Source organism: Camellia sinensis, chromosome 10, assembly GCF_055761805.1.
Source record: "Camellia sinensis isolate YWXY chromosome 10, ASM5576180v1, whole genome shotgun sequence".
NCBI classification, from domain to species: Eukaryota; Viridiplantae; Streptophyta; class Magnoliopsida; order Ericales; family Theaceae; genus Camellia; species Camellia sinensis.
Window position 1 is genome coordinate 21,688,439 of NC_138970.1, and position 15,034 is coordinate 21,703,472.

Below are 15,034 nucleotides of genomic sequence, written 5' to 3' on the forward strand. Positions count from 1 at the left end.
CAAAAAAATTTCCCAAAACTTGTAAACCAAACAAGTTTTCCAAACAAATCTCTCTCTCACACACATCAAATCAATCACTTTTTCCAAAACTCTATCTCAAAATAATTTTCCAAAACATCTTTTAAAAAAAACCAAACCAAACATGTTTTCGTACTTTTTATCTCTAAAACACATCTCTCAAACACAAACCAAACATACCCCATATGTATGCCTTGTATTTTAGTTAGTGTGTTAGTACGCTAAGTGTTTCTGGCATTACTCTAAACTCAATGTAGGTTTACATAAGACGTTTAGAATATTTTTTTTCGTTGAGTTTAATAATTAAAAAAAAATTCATCAATTTTACTTAATAAAAATAGATAGTAAATTTTTTTTGAACCAAAAAATAGGCAATGATTTAGATTGAAAATAAATTAAAAGATTATGATTTAATTGATAGAATTAAAAAATTAAGATTTATTTTGTTATAAAGGTTAAACATTGAATGTTTTTTTTTTTCCTCTAGTAATTTTCCAAATTTAAATTTTGAATAGTTAAGCAAACAGGTGAATGGTATTGAAATTTTGTATAATGGATATATCATTAATTTACGCCTAATGTCATCTTCATCTCCCGACTTAAGATGTTTGGATTGGATTTTCAAAAATCTTGACCCGTTTATTTAATTATAATTTTATGGAAATACACTGTTTTTTATCATTAATCTGTAATTTTTTCTTGGGCAAGGCTTTTTTAGTTTACTTTGTGGATTAGACGGTATTGATGGATTCATGGGATTTATTATGAGTCATATTTTGATAATTTGAATAGTTTAATAAGTAAAACTAAATGAGTATTTCATCTTGATCAGATATCGATAGCTCCTCAATTAAAAAATATTTTTGTTGATAATTTATTTTTAAAATTATATTTACTATTGATAAAAAGGTGATTTGATCAAAGAATTATTAATAATCGATCAATTTAATTTTTTTTATAAATAAAATACTTAATAAATTTTACATATTAAATAATTTATATTACTAAAATAAACTCCGGAATAAATCCATGGATCCAGCTGCACTGGTCAGTCGTTTGTTTTTTTTTAATTTTTTAATTTTCATCTTTTCAACTGACATGCTATTCCTCATTTAATAATTGAGCTATGGTCCAAAAACAAAAGCAAAAGTAGAGTCGGCCAGTCCCCTCACATGGGTTGTTGTATTGGGGTTAGCATTAGGGTTAGGGTTGGGGTTGGGATTATAATTTGGGAATGGCTCGTTTGAATTTAGTTGATTTTATATTGTGCATAAATTTGTTAAAATTTTGTCGGCCACCCCCCTCACATGGGTTGTTGTATTGGGATTAGGATTAGGGTTAGGGTTAGGGTTGAGGTTGAGATTATAATTTGGGAATGGCTCGTTTGAATTTAGTTGATTAAATTTATATTGTGCATAAATTTGTTAAAATTTTAATAAATAAATTCAAATATTTAAAACTCAGCTTGTTAATTCGGCTCGTTAATTGTTTCGTTTAATGTTTATTTAAATAATATAAAAATAAGATAAAAATAGGAGTGGTCATTGGTTCAATGATAAAATCTTAATGTAATAACTTTGAAATTATGGATTTAAATCTTGGGACAACCACTTTGTACACTATTCCAAAGTTTAGGTGTGTACTCAATTTTTTTCCTCCTAAACACATATTAATGTGTACTAATTGTGTATTATTTTATATATTTAAATAATATAAATATAAATAATAGTTAAATTTATTTATATGTATATAATAGTTAACTATTGATAATATATATTTATATAATAGTAGTGGTAGATATTATTATTTTGGTAATATATTGACTTTTTTTTAATATATTTTTATATATCGTATATATAATTGTATAAGCGAAATTTCAATTGTAATTTTAGTCTCATACTTAAGTATGAATTTCTAATTTCTGTGACTCATTAAGACCCGTGAATAGGTTCAGGCTCGAGTCAAGTCTAAGCCAACTTAGCTCGCATTCATTAAAATCTTAATAATCAAGTCTAAACGTATTAAAATTCGGTTCAACTCGACTTATTTGCAACTCTTGTTGGGATCCATCAAAGCATAAATGCACCTTCCTTTAAATGGCCAGCACATTTTTAGATTTTAAAAAATAAGAACTAAATTTTGAATAATAAACAATATGAAAAAGTTATATCAAACAATTTAACATAGTCTCTTACAATATAAATATATATAAACAATTAAAAAATATTACACCAAATAATCCAAATTATAATAAATTGTGAAAGTTAATTTAGTCCATGTACAATTTACTCATCTCACATTTGAAAATAAACACATAATTTTTATAATTTGTCACAATTATTTATTGGCTAAAAAACTCATTTTACTTTTAAAAAAAACTTTAACTCTATCTATTTCCCATTAAAAAACTCATTTTAGCCATTATAAAGGCAATTAGAAAAGTAAAAACCCCCCCCTCCCAAAAAAAAAAAAAAAAAAAAACAATAGGCTCCAGTTGGATTGTGTTGTTTGGGCTATTGGCCTATTTGGTAGGTCTTATTTCTAACTTATTTCAACTTTTAGCTTAATTTAAGCTATTTTGATGTGTTTGGTTCAGCTTAACAATACAACTTATGACTTTTTGTAAGTTAAAAATCAACTTATTCTTTGAGTGGGTGAGGAGAAGCTTAATTTATAAGTCAAAAATCAGCTTATGTTCACAGCTATAAGCTATAAGCTGTTAGACTATAAATTATAATCACTTTCCCACAACTCTACCAAACGGGGCCATTGTGATTTGCCACAGCTCCATCTTAATGATTTGAGCTGTTTAAGGTCACTCTTGATCAAGGGGTGATCAATACTTTCTTTATCATGCTCCGAGCAGCACAAGCATTTGAATGCTAATCTGATACCTTTCGTCTGAATTTGATCCCCCTCCCTTAACTTATTCTGAAATTCCGGCATACAAAGTAAAATAAGAGCTTCCACGCAAAAATGCTAATTATTGTAGGAATGGCTTTACATTGAGACGTTTAGTTTTTAAATTACAGTATCGCAATTATTCATGAAAAAAAATCAGATCGATTAGATAATTATAATCACGCTAGTTCATGACAAAAATAAATGACAAACAATATTTAAAAACTTAATCATTCATTTTTTGAAAAACAAATGTAATGAACTAACAGTGATTATGGTTATTGAATTGACCTGATTTTTTTCATAAATAATTTACACATTATGATCTAAAAAAAGAATGATTCAAATCATTTGGATGGAACCCTAATAGACTTCCCCAATCAAAACAATACGATAGCTGAGCCCAAACTATAATATGTCAAAACAAACTAATTATTTCAGTATTAATTTTTTTATAGGCTTAATTTTTAGCTAGTAAATTAACTTTTTAGTTAACTCTAAAAAAAACTTTAAAAAAGTCACATATCATTATATAAATCACGAATACTTCCCTTATTTTTTAAGACAAAATACACTTTACGCTTTGCCCTTTGTTCTTTGTTCTATGTATGTAAAATAAATTATACTTACCTCTCATAAATTTTTTTTTTTAAAAAAAGTTAATCTTACATTTTTGACATAATTATATTGACTTTGTACAAAATTTTAATTCATATAACACTTAAGTTATTTTTCATCAATTACTTTTTTGTCATATAAATGAAAAAAATAATATTACAATATCTTTCATACTAAAATATTTATTTACCATTATTTATTTCAGTATCTAATTATCATTGGTATTAATTTTGATAGTTTTAATTATACAAAAAGATAAATTAATATAATTATATATTAATTTATCAACAGTATTATCTCAAAAGGGAAAACCTCAAAATAGGTGAGTGTAATTCAGTCTGCATCAACAGTTAAGAGTTCATTCCTTTCCGAAGTACCAAAAAAAAAAAAAAAAAAAACAGTTAAGAGTTCACTGTTTAGCTTTTGATACTCTCCTTCTATTTGATTTCGTTGTTGTTTTCCTGAAAAGCTTTACTCTTCACTGCCGGCGAATGATTATACAGTGCATTTTTCATCTGTAAGAGACGGAACAAAATCTCAAAGGTTTTTCTTTCTTCATTTCCTCCTTCAATTAATCATATCTTATTACTCTTATCTTTTTATCATTGCTTCTTATCTCTTCCCCCCCCAACAAACAAAAAAAAAATCTCTATAATTTTACTTTCTTCCTTCAATTTTATTCTGTGTTCTAGTGTTACTTACCAGAAAAAAAAAAAAAATTTCTGTATCCCATTTTGATTTTAGAGAGCTTTGTTATCCCCTCCACTTCAACTCTATTAGAACTCTTGTTGAACAATTATCAGAATAATATTCTGTTGTGTGTTCTGTTTTCATTTTACAAAGCTCCCTTCTTGGTTTCTATTTCTGTTATAGTACAAAAGCTCCCCTTTCTAGTCCCATTATATTACAATATAATTCTCTATATTCAACCCTGCTTGTCAAAAAAAAAAAAAGAAAAAAAAGAAAAACTATATTCCCTTTTGATTTTGTCAAGTGTCATCTAAGTGTTTCTTTCCTGTGTTCATATCCTCTGCAAAATAGTATTACTCTCTTTGTTCTATTTCGATTTGCAAAGCTCAGTTTCCTCATTTCTATTTTGATTGTAGTAGAAAACCCTTTTTGTTGTGTTATAGTCTTTTACATTTTAAGTTTCACTATCCTCAGAAGAAAAACGCGAGAGAAATGGTCGTGAACTTTGTTCTTCCTGTAGTAATGAAGATTGGAGAATATCTGGTTGCCCCAGTTGGCCGCCAGTTTGGTTATTTGATTTTCTATGACAGAAACATTAAGAATCTGGAGAAGCAGGTCCAAAAGCTGGAAGATAAAAGATTTGGAGTACAAAAATCAGTTGAAGAAGCAGAGGCAAAGAGAGAAACTATTGCACCAGGTGTCGAGCGGTGGTTGAAAACAGTGAACGACCTCAACGAAGAGGCTAAGAAATTCCTCGAGGTTGAAGTGAAAGCAAACAAAGGGTGTCTGAATGGGTGGTGTCCAAATTTGAAGTCACGCTATTCCTTGAGCAGAAAAGCTACAAAGAAAACTCAGAGTGTGGAAGAGCTACGTGGAGAAGGAGTTTTCTCTACAGTGTCCTATCCTACAGTTGTACCTTCTGTGGGGACAACATTTGCATTCACTGGAGGTTTTAAAGGGTTTGAATCTAGAAGATCGATTATGAATGGAGTTATGGAGGCACTGACAGATGATAGTATCTATGTGATCGGGATATGTGGGATTGGAGGTGTTGGTAAGACAACTATGGTGAATGAAGTTGCCAAGAAAGTGGAAGAAAAAAAAATGTTTGATGTTATTGTGATGGTAGTAGTGTCCCAAAACCCAAACTTGATTACTATTCAAGGCCAGATAGCCAAAATATTGGATTTACAAGATTTTGGGGGAAACAATTTACCAACCGGAGCAGGGAAGATACGATCAAAAATATTGAGCTTTGAAAGAGTCCTTGTAATATTGGATGATGTATGGAAGAGACTAGAATTGAATGACATTGGAATTCCATTTGGAGATAATCACAAGGGTTGCAAAATTGTGATGACTTCAAGAAATAAAGATGTATGCAACAGTATGGGCACACACGAGAATTTTGAGATTGGCGTCTTACATAAAGAAGAAGCATGGAATCTTTTCAAGGAGATGGCTGAAATTTCAGACGAAGGTACAAGTCACTCAACTGGTTTGCAGTTGACGCAGATGGCAGTTGCGAAGGAATGTGGAGGCTTGCCGATTGCTATTGCTACAGTCGGGAGGGCACTTAGATGCAAAAACAAGTATTCATGGGATTCTGCTCTTGAACAATTACGAAAGTCATTGGTCAAAAACATCAGCGGAGTGAATGAAAAGGTGTTTAAATCTCTAGAGTTGAGTTATGATTCCCTTGATAGTGATGAAGCCAAGAAATGCTTTCTGCTCTGTTCTTTATATCCGGAAGATTTTGATATTCCAATTGAAGATCTCGTTAGATATGCGATTGGGATAGAGTTGTTTGAGCGCATTGATAGTGTGCACCAAGCAAGAAACAGAGTACATTCCTTAGTTGATGACTTAAAAAAATGCTATCTATTGATGGAAAATAAAAATGAAGAGTATCTATTGATGGGAAGTAAAAATTTAGAGTGTATCAAAATGCATGATGTCGTACGTGATGTGGCTATATCAATTGCATCTAGGGAGGAGCATTCGATTGTTGTGAGATGTGATGAAGTATTGAAAGAATGGCCCAAGAAAGACCGACTCGAAAAAAAGGCTATAATTTCATTAAAAGTTGATGGCATGCATGGGCTTCCTGGTAATTTAGAATTTCCAAATCTCCATCTTCTAAAGCTAGATTGCAATGCTGGATTACTACCAATCTCATTACATGATCTCAACAAAGGAATGGAGGAAGTCAAAGTACAAGAGACCCAAGACAGTTTTTACCAAGGAATGAAAGAACTTAAAGTGCTAGCTTTATCCGATATGTACGGCTCATTGACGACATCACTTCGATGCTTGACCAACCTCCGAACCTTGTCATTTTTTCATTGCCGACTTATTGATGATGGTATCTCTGTTATCGGAGCATTAGAGAACCTGGAAATTTTGAGGTTTGGCGACTCTTATATCAAGGAATTGCCAAAAGAAATAATAGGTCACCTTGCTCACTTGAAGGTACTTGATTTGTTGGGATGTGTAGTGGAAAGGATTTGCCCAGGGGTTTTGTCAAGCTTATCAAAGCTAGAAGAGTTGTATGTTGGGTCTATCTTCAAAAGTTGGTGTGAAGTTGAAGAAAGCAAAGAAGGTGCTAAAGCAATTATTGATGAGCTGGCGTCCTTGTCCAATTTGGTGGCTTTGGATATTGCTGTAATAAACATTTCCTTCTGGCCGAGAGGTTTGGTCATTGAGAAGTTAAAAAAGTTCAATATACGTGTTGGCACTTCCCTTTGGAGCTACAATGCTGACCGTTGTTCTTCGTTATCAAATCAGTTGCAGCTTCGAGTTGAAAACATGAGTGACATTATTGAAACAAGGCTTAATTTTCTGTGGAAGAGCACTGAAATTCTGAATTTAACCTCAAGAGTAAAAGGTTTGAAAATTCTCTGTGATTTGGTCGGCGAAGGTGGTTTTGAATGCTTAACGTATTTTGTTGAATTCACCCCATGTGAAGGGGAAATTGTCTTGTGAACACACCTTGGTTGGTCAACAAGGAAGTAGGCTACCAACCATGTCAAAGAAGGAGGCTGCCGAAGTCAAGCATGGAGGCTACCCAAAGGCACTCCCACCTACTCCAATGTGTATAAATAGAGGGTGAGAGGAGAGGCCAAAAGGTGAGTAAGAGAGTGAGTGAGCAAACCGTGAACCAAAGAGTGCGAGAGATGTGAGGCGGAGAGACCGTCTCCCTCGGTGTGAGCGAGGGAGACGGGTGAATGGCTGAGTGAGGAGAGTGTGAGCTCCTCCTCTATTGTAATCTTTCTGTAATCTCCTCATTGGTATAGTGATAACCGGTTACTCTCCCGTGGACGTAGGCATTGGGCCGAACCACGTAAAATATTGTGTCTCCTTGAGTGTGGGTGTGTTTTTCTGCTTGCAATGATTTCTATAAGGTCTTGGGCGGGATCCCAGATCCCAACAAGTGGTATCAGAGCCTCGTCGGCGGCGTTTCGGAACAAAAACAGCGTGTTGTCCGAAACTGCCCAGAAATCAAGTTGCTCGAAATCAGGTTTTGAGCATACCAGGAGCAAGGGCTCGAGAAGAGGAGTCCAACCATATAAAGCAGACACCCAGGGGAGGTCCCACGCGCCCTCACGCGCTACCTGAAGAAGGAGAGTGAGGCCCAGTCACCGCACGCGCCGCCACGCGCCGTTCAGGCAACCGGCGCGTGGTCCCAGTCTCAAGCACGCGCTCCACGCGCGGCTGAAGGAAGAAGGCAAGTGGGGAGAGGCGCGTGTGTGGCACGCGCGTGCCACGTCAGCAGCCACGTCATCTGCCACGTCATCCACAGGAGGAGGAATCCTGTGTTTCGCGGCTACGGTGCAGCCGCAGATCTGAGGCGTACAACATGTTTTGGCTAGATCGAAGCCATTTGGAGTCCGTTTTTGGTGATCCAATAGTGGTTTCCGACTATTTGGAGTATTCCGGACACATCCGTACGGTCAGATTTTGGAGATGAAGTTTCTGTAAAAAGAAGGCAGATTAAAGTGGCAGACGGCGTTAGGGGCAGTGGACGGAATATTCTGTTGGAACACGGAATATTCCCTGAACTTCTGAAAATTGCAATTTGGCCCAGAATTTTCAGAAAATTGTGGTGTGGCCCAACTTTCGGGGATAGTTTTTCAGTGAGGTCCCTAGAAATGCAGCGAAGGTTGGTTCTAGCTAAACGGACCGCTCCGGACGCAACCGCGAGGACAGAATAGTGAAATTCTGAACGGTTTGGAAAGATTGTCAAAACATGGGTGTTTGCCATCTTCAATACTCGAAGGAAGGTTGCCGGATATTGTGGAACGCTGCGGATTCACTGAAGAGGTTAGAATGGGCAGATTCTGACCCGATTGGACAACCAGATACAGATTGAGATAGATCATTGAAGACCAGAGGAGATCAGGCTTGATCAAATGGCAGATCGAGGGAGATCAGGATTGGTCAGGGGCGATCAGAGGATTGCAAACATGATTATCTCAAGATCAAAGGTCTAGGAAAGTTCTGTCAAAAAAGACACTGTCTAAGGAGACTGGTTCTTAAGTGGGACCGGTTGTGACCCCACCAGTCTTTCCTGGGAACTTTCCTGGTTGTTGAGGTGATTGGAGGATCTGGTTCAATCAAAAGAGAAGACCATTCATCGACGGATAGATGATTTGGCAACCAGTACAGGCTCAGGGAAATACTGTGGCTGTTGGAGCTACTGTATACGAGAAGGTACTAATGGTATGTGGACATGTAGAACAATAGATGCAGAGGAGCATACTAAGCGCAGAAGTACAATTGCAGACGTGCAACAGTGCAAGGGTACGCTAGAGTGTCGTACAGAGGCGCGAGAAGAGTGTGCAGCAGCGGGTTGTTGACAGTTCACAGGAACTTCCAGACAGAGAAATTGAGACAGGTAAAACGTAAGAGTGCGTGCCAAAGAGTGACAAGTCTTATTTCTCTATGGTGGTTTCTTTAGTTCCATGGCAGCGGAGGATAGAGTTGATGCGGATCTCTCAGGCGAGCTCGACGCAAGGAGACCAGAAGCCATGGGTACGGGCACTATGCAAGGAATTGCATAGCTGACGATGCTTTGACAGATGGAGCTACTGTCAACCATCAATCTACTGGACAGCAAATCAGGGATTGCAAAGGCACAGACAACAAGCGTATGTGGAAACGCCAGGAGGTTGTTCAGAAGTGCAGAGGGCAAAGGCTGAAAGTTCAGAGGAAAAGCTCCGAGCAAAGAAGACAGAGGACGTTGATGAGATAAACAACGAGTTTTCTATTGCTCCAATGACTGGTCCTGCGAGGTAATGCATGATAGTCAAGGGCATCCCAGCAGGGGGTGCAGGACATCCAATCAGGGGTTGTCAGATATCTTGGTTGCGCAAGTTCAAGGATAGCAGGTATAGACATCCGAGACAGGAAGCATGGAAGAGATCTGTGGGAGATAGGAGCAGTGGCTCTCTCCAAATCAGAGAGTGGTGTGAGTTGAGTTGAGGATGTCGGATTCCCTCCTCCTCTTGTATCTCTGGTGTTTTATCTCTAGCTTCAGGGGATGCAGCGTCTCAGTGAGGAGATGCAGACTATGTTGAATTTGGGCGTGACAAGATTAGCAGCAGTGTGTGCAGTGGATCACCTCACATGGGTTGAGGGGGTGATTTGTTGAATTCACCCCATGTGAAGGGGAAATTGTCTTGTGAACACACCTTGGTTGGTCAACAAGGAAGTAGGCTACCAACCATGTCAAAGAAGGAGGCTGCCGAAGTCAAGCATGGAGGCTACCCAAAGGCACTCCCACCTACTCCAATGTGTATAAATAGAGGGTGAGAGGAGAGGCCAAAAGGTGAGTAAGAGAGTGAGTGAGCAAACCGTGAACCAAAGAGTGCGAGAGATGTGAGGCGGAGAGACCGTCTCCCTCGGTGTGAGCGAGGGAGACGGGTGAATGGCTGAGTGAGGAGAGTGTGAGCTCCTCCTCTATTGTAATCTTTCTGTAATCTCCTCATTGGTATAGTGATAACCGGTTACTCTCCCGTGGACGTAGGCATTGGGCCGAACCACGTAAAATATTGTGTCTCCTTGAGTGTGGGTGTGTTTTTCTGCTTGCAATGATTTCTATAAGGTCTTGGGCGGGATCCCAGATCCCAACATATTTGTCACTGGATATGTTGTATGATTTGGAATACCTCATCAATACAGCAGATGGGGTTCCACAGAGTGCTTTCCCTGTGTTAGAGAGTATACGTCTTTATTGTTTGGATAATTTCAAAGGGATTACTAGTCATGAATGCCGACTATCGAGCAAGGCTTTGTGGAAGGGTCCCACCCAACTTGTATGGCTCCGCAACTTGACGTCTCTAGAAGTGGTGTGTTGTCTTATACTAGAAAGTATGTTCTCACTTTCCATAGCTAGAGATCTAGTGCAACTGCAGTCCCTTAGGATAGTTGGTTGTCCCATGATGGAAGAAATTGTTTCGAGTGAAGGAGTAGAGCATGAAATAGCAGCAATAGCAACAAATAAAATCAAGTTTCCTAAACTAAAGGAATTGATTCTTGAAGACCTGCCAAGTTTGACTGCTATCTCCAAAGCTATGAATGCAATTGAGCTGCCACAACTGAGTTCCTTGAGACTCTGGAATATGCCAAAGCTGAAACGTCTCTGTCCTGCTTCAGATTCAGAGAGTAATTGTGATCCTATCATTCAACCCCTCTTCAACGACAAGGTATGCTTTTCTTATTTAAGAGCTTAATTAATTGCTAATTTGTGAACCACTTTTCATTTTATTTACTATTACATCTCTATTTTGAGTTTTAAATTTTTTCATAATTGGGTAATAAGATCATTTGCGTCACTTTTATGTCATATTCAATATAAATTGTGTGTTTACATACATATTTGTATTTATATATCTTTATTCATACCAAATAAAAATAAATAAAATTTACCAACAGAATTACTGTGCATAAAATTCATACAAAATGATGTGATAATTGTATTTTTACAACCTTGAACCACAATGGTGGGCTTTGCATTGAAATGAAAGGATCATATAAGGCCATGTTGTTCTATATGGAAAATTCTATTTAAAAAAACAAAAGTTTAGCTTGATCAGACACTAAGTGCTACTAGATCGGATTACATTTGTATAAAAAATAATTAACAAATAGTATAACTTTCAAATGTGGTCAATCAAATTTTTTTAGACAAATGAGATCTAAATAACTAAATTTTTGGTATGATTGATCTTTTAGGAGGGTTATACAAAATGAATGGTTCGGATCCCTACAACAAATGAACAGTGCGGTTTCCGTCACTACTATAACAAATGAATGGTTTGGATCACTACAACAAATTTTAGAGAAAAAAATTTAGAAACAAAATATTTTAGTTGACAAAAAATATATTGTTGTATTTTTAGCGATGAAACTAGACATTTAATAATAAATTGCTACCTTTTTGGAACAATTTTTTGTCAAAAAAATAAACCCTTTTAACACCAAATTATTTTATTTCTAAAAATACATTAATTAGTGATATTTTAAAATTTTATCACTAGCCATCATTTTTTTACTTTCTCGGACCACTTTTTCCTACCGATTGAATTTGCAGCCCAATATTTTTTTTTTTGGTAATAATATATTTTCACTTTTGAGGATAAAAATATTTGGTTGAAATTTGAATCTTAATATTTTTTGTAATAATATTTTCACTTTTGACAGCAAAAATGTTTGTTCCTAAAATATTTATGAGTATTGTTATTAAGGTCAAAAAATTATATTCACTTTGTAGATAGTAATGTGGTACTCTATTAAAATATCTAAATCAATTTTCTCTGAATTATTTTGTAATCATCGACCAATCATTTAATTGACAAATTATTAAATTAAAAAAATGAATTTAAAAAGTAACTTGTATATTAATGAAAAATACTTGGGACCCATTTTTTTTGAGACCCCATAACCCTCTTTGAATCTCAACCATTGATGTATGTGTGGAATTAATTTATGTATGTGTGAAACCCACACCATCAATGATTGAGATTCAAAAAGGTTATGAGATCTAAAAAAAAAAAAAAAAGTCTCAATCATTGATGTTATTATTTTAATATTTATATATTATAATAAATCATTGAGGTGGAGCCCACCCCATAAAACAAAAAGTTGAGAAAATTCATTATTTTTTTGTCAACCCACCAAGCTCAACAACTCCATAACGAGAGAGAAATAAATCAATTATCATAAAAGTATTAAGGTTATGTATGGTAGAATTTTTTAAATATGATTTGAGAATAGAGTTGTATTTTGAGTTTGTGAGTTTTGAAATTATGATTTGAGTGTGGAAAATTTGTGTGGTGAATGAATTTTGAAAAGAATTTTGAATTGAGTTGGGAATTTTTGATGTGACATATGATATTTGATACAAAAATTTACAACTCATAACCAAACAAACAACTCAAAATTTTATTCAAAACTCATAAATTTTTTTTAAAAATTTGGAAAATATTTTTTATTGAATATATAAAAATTAACATGTGTCAATTGTAAAAATATATATAAATAAATAAAAATTTATGTACTGCTCTAGTCAACAGGCTGAACGATCGGTTAGCCTAAATTTTCCCGCCTTATACCGGGTTTTCAAAAGTGAGTATGAAATTAATTTTTGAAAGCCACAACTAAGCATCATGTACAAACTAAGAGTTGAAATCACAATTCCAAAACTCTTCCAAATAGAGCCTAAATTTTTCTCTATAAAAATTGAGTTCGAAATTTTACACCATGAAAAGTGCTACTGTTGGCTTTTTGGTTATCGAAGGTTATTTCTGAAATTATGAGCGTGCCAGCAAGGATCAATCAGTCCTTACATAATTTTGATTGCCAACCAATTATCAAACGATTGTGTTGTAGTTCTTTCAGTCTCAATGAAGAGGACTTTTACTGGTGGCTTGATTTAGGAGAATCTAAGCATAAGAACAGTTAAATAAAGAGCAATTGAAGCATTTCATTAGTATGAAAAACTTACAATGATCCAAACTCAGCCTCGTAGAGGTTTACAGCGACAATCTAATTGAAACTACTCCTATGAATGAAGTGCAGTGCAGGAATAAAATACAGGAATGTAAAGAACCGGAAATATAAAAACTGGAACGAAATATGTAACGTAAGACTAGTTTCTTGGATCTGAGTCCGGGGGCATTTTCTAGGGTCTTCCCTGTTATTTATACTCCTCAAAGATGACCATCGAATTTCACTTCAAACCGTCGAGCTGCTCCTCCGTGGTCGCTGATCATGCTACCTTATAAGTAGTTCCACTACGCCATCACTTGCAGTTAGGCTTCCCTCATATATTTGAATTTGAATGTGAGTAACTGTTGAAGCCACGTCACCTTGCATCTCTTTGTTGATCCACTGCTACTCAGATCTCATAACAACCAATATTAACTGCCACGTGTACGATCAGGATCGAAGACTTGAATGGTCTCCCCATATTACCCTTACTTTGCCACGTGTTGAGTTGTAATTGGCTTGCACAAAATACGTAGCCAACATTACCCCCCGCACGAATATACTCAAGACTTGGTGATATTAGTGGATCAGGGTCTTTTCCCCACGTCTCAGAACGTGCATGGATTTTTCATCTTCCCAAAAATGCAACTGTCACTCACCATCTGTATTAAACTCTCGTTTAATCCTTTGAATACTTCCACCTTCTTAGCATTCGAACAGACTGATACATTTCATGGCCGAATTACTTTTTTCTTCCAGCAATCGAGCACATGAAGAGTCATACGTCGATGTTGTTTCTCCTCGAAAGAATGTCCATGCATTTATTAGCCACTCTTACCCACCTTTCTATATTCAGGTTATGGATGTCTTTGCCAATTATCAATCCTTGGACTTCGAACATATTGCACTCAATCCTTCGATCCAGAAACTCACAAATATGGACATGGGAGGCTCTTCTTCTGTATCACCCTTAGACTACGAACAAATTGCTCTTAATCCTTTAATTCAGAAAGTTACAAATATGGACATGGGAAATTCGTTATCACAATCCGCTGTATGGGGCAACGCTGCAACTTCTCCCTCTTCTGGGCGTTCTGACTGGATAAGCTGGTCAACACCTGAGACCTGTGATTTGAGGGAGCGAATCAACCATCATTTTGTTGAGTTCACTGACCCTTTAGAGTTCCCTTCCTATGCTCGAAGTTCAGTGGTTTATCCCTACGTGCCCATTGACCATCGACGTAGTCTGGAGGAGAATCTGCTTGTAGCGTGGTATACATCATCCATGCCTACAAAGATAGTGCATGCTGCCCGACGCCTAGAAGAAGCACAAGGGTACAACCCATCATTCTTAGCCCAGAAAGCGAAGATTTGTTCTTTTGACTGGCTCGATTATATTAATGTCTTTGTTCCTCCTGCTCCCGTGCCATCTCCCATAATAGAAGCATCCACACTTTCTACACCTTTCCCTCTATCAACTCTTTGCTGGGCAGAGAGACTGAAGCTTGCCCTTTCCATGGACAATGTCTTTCCACCTTACAAACCTCTACCTTCCCCTACTCCAACTGAGCGGAAACAAGCCCAACTTCTGCTTGCAGCTTTCTCTCACTTGTCCTTCAATGTTCTTAAGGGCGAAGTCCTTCTCAAAAACCTTCGATGGGCTTGTGATATTCTGACTAGGGGTCATGTCCTTAATCCCCTTGCCCAGGCAGAACTTCATATGTTCCTGGACCAACTTCCATTGCTCCTCTACTGGCATCGAAATTCTATGGCTACTACACAATCTTTAGACCAACTTTCGTCTCTTCGAGTTCAT

At 36.2% G+C, this 15,034-nt stretch overlaps 2 protein-coding genes across 4 annotated transcripts in view; both read left to right on the forward strand.

The window, feature by feature from the left end:
- The first annotated feature begins 3,872 nt into the window (after nucleotides 1–3,872).
- On the forward strand, nucleotides 3,873–7,310 carry LOC114274851 (disease resistance protein At4g27190-like). 2 transcript variants are annotated; one of them, XM_082891027.1, is made up of 2 exons: nucleotides 3,873–4,080; nucleotides 4,702–7,308. In XM_082891027.1, exon 2 carries the CDS (start codon nucleotides 4,720–4,722, stop codon nucleotides 7,210–7,212), a length of 2,493 nt encoding a protein of 830 aa, XP_082747153.1. In that variant the 5' UTR covers nucleotides 3,873–4,080; nucleotides 4,702–4,719; the 3' UTR covers nucleotides 7,213–7,308. The 2 variants fall into 2 exon arrangements, with proteins under 2 accessions (XP_082747153.1, XP_082747154.1); XM_082891028.1 differs by having other exon boundaries at nucleotides 3,952–4,080; nucleotides 4,748–7,310.
- Nucleotides 7,311–10,183: 2,873 nt separating this feature from the next.
- Nucleotides 10,184–15,034, forward strand: part of LOC114274827 (uncharacterized) — a 55,132-nt gene continuing 50,281 nt past the window's right edge. The window contains exon 1 of one of the 2 annotated variants that reach the window (XM_082891029.1): nucleotides 10,184–10,934. In XM_082891029.1, the coding sequence (XP_082747155.1) occupies nucleotides 10,320–10,934 (615 nt within the window). In that variant the 5' untranslated portion in view covers nucleotides 10,184–10,319. The remainder of the gene's footprint in view (nucleotides 10,935–15,034) is intronic. The other variant, XM_082891030.1, reaches the window with a different exon arrangement.

Excerpts from the sequence above, each read along its gene's own strand:
- LOC114274851 (XM_082891027.1), top strand. The coding sequence starts at position 4,720 with ATGGTCGTGAACTTTGTTCTTCCTGTAGTAATGAAGATTGGAGAATAT.